The sequence below is a fragment of the Nansenia antarctica genome (genome assembly GCF_963989245.1).
Source record: "Nansenia antarctica genome assembly, contig: SCAFFOLD_357, whole genome shotgun sequence".
NCBI classification, from domain to species: Eukaryota; Metazoa; Chordata; class Actinopteri; order Argentiniformes; family Microstomatidae; genus Nansenia; species Nansenia antarctica.
The window spans coordinates 5,001-9,531 of NW_027663373.1; the positions used below are offsets into that span (position 1 = coordinate 5,001).

At 48.4% G+C, this 4,531-nt stretch overlaps 1 protein-coding gene across 1 annotated transcript in view; it reads left to right on the forward strand.

The window, feature by feature from the left end:
* Positions 1–371, forward strand: part of LOC308175110 (adenylate cyclase type 5-like) — a gene marked incomplete at both ends in the record, with an annotated part of 5,368 nt that extends 4,997 nt beyond the window's left edge. The window contains one exon of the mRNA XM_080550830.1: positions 243–371. Within this exon, the coding sequence (XP_080406956.1) occupies positions 243–371 (129 nt within the window). The remainder of the gene's footprint in view (positions 1–242) is intronic.
* Between the last annotated feature and the right edge of the window lie 4,160 nt (positions 372–4,531).

Here is a 4,531-nt window from a genome sequence, read left to right on the forward strand (position 1 = left end):
AGACAGACAGACACACACACACACACACGCACAGACAGACAGACATACATACACACACACACACAAACACACACACAGACAGACAGACAGACATACACACACAAACACGCACAGACAGACAGACAGACAGACAGACAGACACACACACACACACACACACAGTGTCAATTATATTATCACTGCTATTTTCTCACTGTGATTTATAATAAACCCCTACCCCCCCCCCCCCCCCCCCCTACCAGGTGACCTCTGACCTGTACCAGGTCCTGAACTCCTACAACTACTCTCTGGAGTGTCGGGGGGTCGTCAAGGTGAAGGGCAAAGGGGAGATGATGACCTACTTCCTCAACGCTGGACCTGTCAGCAGTTAACACCCACTTCCTGTGTCACTTCCTGTGTCACTGGCGCAGGAGAGGGGGGGGGGGGGGGGCGTGGGGGGGAGCCGGGGGCTCGGACAACAGGATGGCAGACCCTCAAGCCTTTGACGGACAGGCTCATGGACCTATCATGGATCTGTACACGCTTGGGGAGGTCTACCACCAACCAAGGACTTAAACGCTCCCTTCTATGACACTTAGCCCCTCCCCCTACCTGGCAGAGGTCCGCCTCTGATAGGCCGGCCAGAGCAGGGGAGACGCTTCCGCCACCTCTCTGAGAGAGAACTGTAAGTAGGAGGAACTTAAGAGGGCCTGGGTGGGGGGGGAGGGGGAGGGGGGGGGGGGTCACTGAAGAGACCAAAGACGTCCAATCAGACTGCAGAGACACGTTTCTGAAAGCAGCCAGACACTCCAGGTCTGGTTTTCCACCGGAGGGATGAGGAGAGACCTGAGGTGATCCGATTGATTGGTTCATCTCTCTCTCTCTCTCTCTTAAAAGTTCTGGGATGGAATCGCTGCCGGAGTGACATCACAATCCGTTGACATTCCGCTGAAGGATCCAAGTTGCTCACAAAACACACAACAAGCCCTGCATGAAGACACTGAAAACCATATATATGTACATGTAAAACACACACACTACACGGTCTGTTTTATGTGTATATATACATATTAGTTATTAACGGTAATATATGTGAAACAATTGTTGTCCCTACAAGTCATGTTTGTCTTTGTACACTGTGGAGTGGTGGTACAGAATACAGATTATCACAATTTTGTTCCGAACCCATGGGTGTACTAACTAACTAACGAACTAACGAACGAACGAATGAAACGCAGCGCCAGCCAGCACAGCAGCACTAGACCCTAACCCTTTATGGAGTTCACGGTGAGCTCGGTGGAGGACGGAGCAGACATGTCGATCACCTGTGGGGTCCTGATCACCTGTGGGGACCTCGGGGACATGTCCATCACCTGTAGGGGACCTCGGGGGACATGTCCATCACCTGTGGGGTCCTGATCACCTGTGGGGACCTCGGGGGACATGTCCATCACCTGTGGGGACCTCGGGGGACATGTCCATCACCTGTGGGGACCTCGGGGGACATGTCCATCACCTGTAGGGGACCTCGGGGGACATGTCCATCACCTGTGGGGTCCTGATCACCTGTGGGGACCTCGGGGACATGTCCATCACCTGTGGGGACCTCGGGGGACATGTCCATCACCTGTGGGACCTCGGGGGACATGTCCATCACCTGTGGGGTCCTGATCACCTGTGGGGACCTCGGGGACATGTCCATCACCTGTGGGGACCTCGGGGGACATGTCCATCACCTGTGGGACGACGGTACTTGAAGGAACCAGAGTGAGACTCCTCTGTTGCGTGGGAGTCTTACAGAACTCTTTCCCCCAGTCACACACACACACACACACACACACACACACACATACATACACACATATGTTCACACACAAACACACGCTCAGAGCCACACGCACACACACACACATTCAGTAAATCACACACACACACACACGCTTTAACTGAAGACACTTTGAAATGAAGGACGTCAACGAAAAGCTTTTTTTTGTATTTTCAACATTTTTGTATTTTGACTCCCAAAAACACCAAACCCTATCAAGATATTTTAGATTCTATATTTTGTACATTAATATATTAGAGAGAGAAATATCTATTAAACACCAATGTGTATTTGGATGTACACAGAGACCTATTACAATCAATCAATCATGCACATTCTGCGAGGGTGTGAGGCTCGGGGGGGGGGGGCGTTGTTTTATTGGCGGTTCTTCTTTCTAGGTCACCTGCTTTTCTCATTCCCCACATTTTGGTTTGTTTCCAGCTGCTTTTAGCGTGTGTCCGCTATTGTGACATCACAATCATGTCTCCTTCAGCGTGTGTGTCGATCACATGATCACGCCGCGTCGCGCAGAGCAGAGGTCGTTCTGGTGCTCAAAGCTATTTTGCACTACACCTCTGTCACCCTTCCCACCCCCCCCCCACTTCACCCCCCCCCCTGCATAATCAGATGGTACGACCCGATGAATGTCCAATGATCTCCGATGAGGCCTTTCTCCTTCTATAGTCTATGTACTGCTGACGTCCTGGTGTCTGTGAGGGTCAACGTGGTGGTGGGAGAGTCCGTGTGAGGGAACGCTGCCCTGTGACCTTTCTGTATGTGTTTATTATCCTTTAGTCCTTTTCATCATGGAGCTGCTGTCCCTCCTCCCTCTTTCACTGTTACAGCGTGTTACCATGGTGCCTGGCCACGTTCACTCTCACTGTCTGTCTGTCGACAAGCTAACTCACCTTCGCATTTCCCTTTGTCTTTCCCCCCCCCCCCTACAGTACAGTGGTTTAAACACACGTCACGTCTTCATAAAACAAAACACACAACAACAAAAAAAAGACTAAACTGTTAGTGATATTTGACTAAACTGTTAGTGATATTTGACTAAACTGTTAGTGATATTTGACTAAACTGTTAGTGATATTTGAGCATGATATGTTTCTGAGAAGCTGTCTTCTGCCAGATGTCACTTTCCTTACAAGGTACATATGAAGATGAAGACGCACTCTGGTCTTTTCTGATGGCTTTTTTTCCATTTAACGTTAAACGTCCCATTTCTTCGTAACCGTCGGTTACACGTCAGCCTACTGCTGTATTCTTCCATAATCAACCCCCCCCCCCCCCCCACCCCATTCTTCACTCTTTGAATACGGTGCCATTTTTATTTTATTTTTTGCTCTGACCTTATTCTTATTTTTTTGACTGTTACTCGTGTGTCTTTGGTTGTGTTTTTAGGACGTGTTTATTTTTATTTTATAGGAAGTTGGGATTGTTCTCACTCAGTAGCTGGGCCTTTCAAAAGCTAGGAAAATACAGTGCCATTGAATTTCACTTACCTTTAACGTTCTCAAACTTGACAACAGGGGTGGGGGCAGGGGTGGAAGGGACAGTAAAGGGGATTGGGGGGGGCTACATTTCAGGAGTCAGGACAGACTGTCTCTGTTGGGGTGGTGGGGGGGGGCAGAGCCCTGCTGCCCTCCCCCTGTACCTGAGACAGGAAGTAGGAACACCCTGACGGAGGTCCGCACTAGAGGAAGAACAGCGTCAGTGTGTTTCCAGAGGCAAACCGTTGGGTTATCTGTTGCTTTCTATCATGTCAAACACTATGCTGTTTTTTTTTTTTACATTCAAATAAACTGCTGAAATGTTTCACCTGTTAAGTCGTTACTTTTTGTTTAATATAAGGGGCAAAGTTGATTTCCAGAAAGGCCACTTGAATGTTTCAACAACCTGTACCTGAAGCCGGAGGAAGTGTCTACCAGACTCTAATCAAGCCGGTCACTTGAGCTTTGAGGGGGTGTCTCAAGCTCTCACTCGAATGCCCCGTTCTCACTAGAACATTTGCTTCACTTGAAACAGAGTTTAGGATAAAGTTCGCTTTGCTCTGCGTCGTTTGGAGCTGTGAGAACGGGCATTCGAAGTCTGTTACGTACGACCCCCTAGAGGTCTAGGGAATAGGGGGGGTAACAATTAAATAACCCGGGGGGACAAGAATCAGAGGAGAAACGGCAATGTGAAATAAACAAGATTTATTGTAGAAACAACAAAAACAGGTTTCCGTGAAACTCTTGAACTCAAAACTAGTCTATAAAACAAAGAGCGAATTAATATGTAGTACTAATAGTTAATAAAGAATAAAGTAAATTAACCGGCCTAGTGGCAATCTAATCTAACTAATCAAAATACAAATAAGAACTAACAACTAAGAACATAAGACGACTACGACAAAACTAAGGTATACAAAACTACAGCTGCATCTAACAAAAAACCAACACAAGAACAACTGGGAAGCTGTAGTCTGGCCCACTGGCACCAACCGAGTGTCTCTCCCAGGCTTTTATCCTCCACCTCCACACCTGTGCTCAACCAGGCCGTCACCATGGCGATTGGTAGGAGGAAGGACAATCCCCTGGGAGAGAACACAAGAAACAAACAGGACTACACACACTACGGACGTAACAAAGTCGCTCCCGCAGCAAAGAACCGACGGATGCTCCGCTTGAAAAGGGTGGTTTCGCTTCGGTTAGAAACGACGCATCCATCACTTTGCTTCGCTTC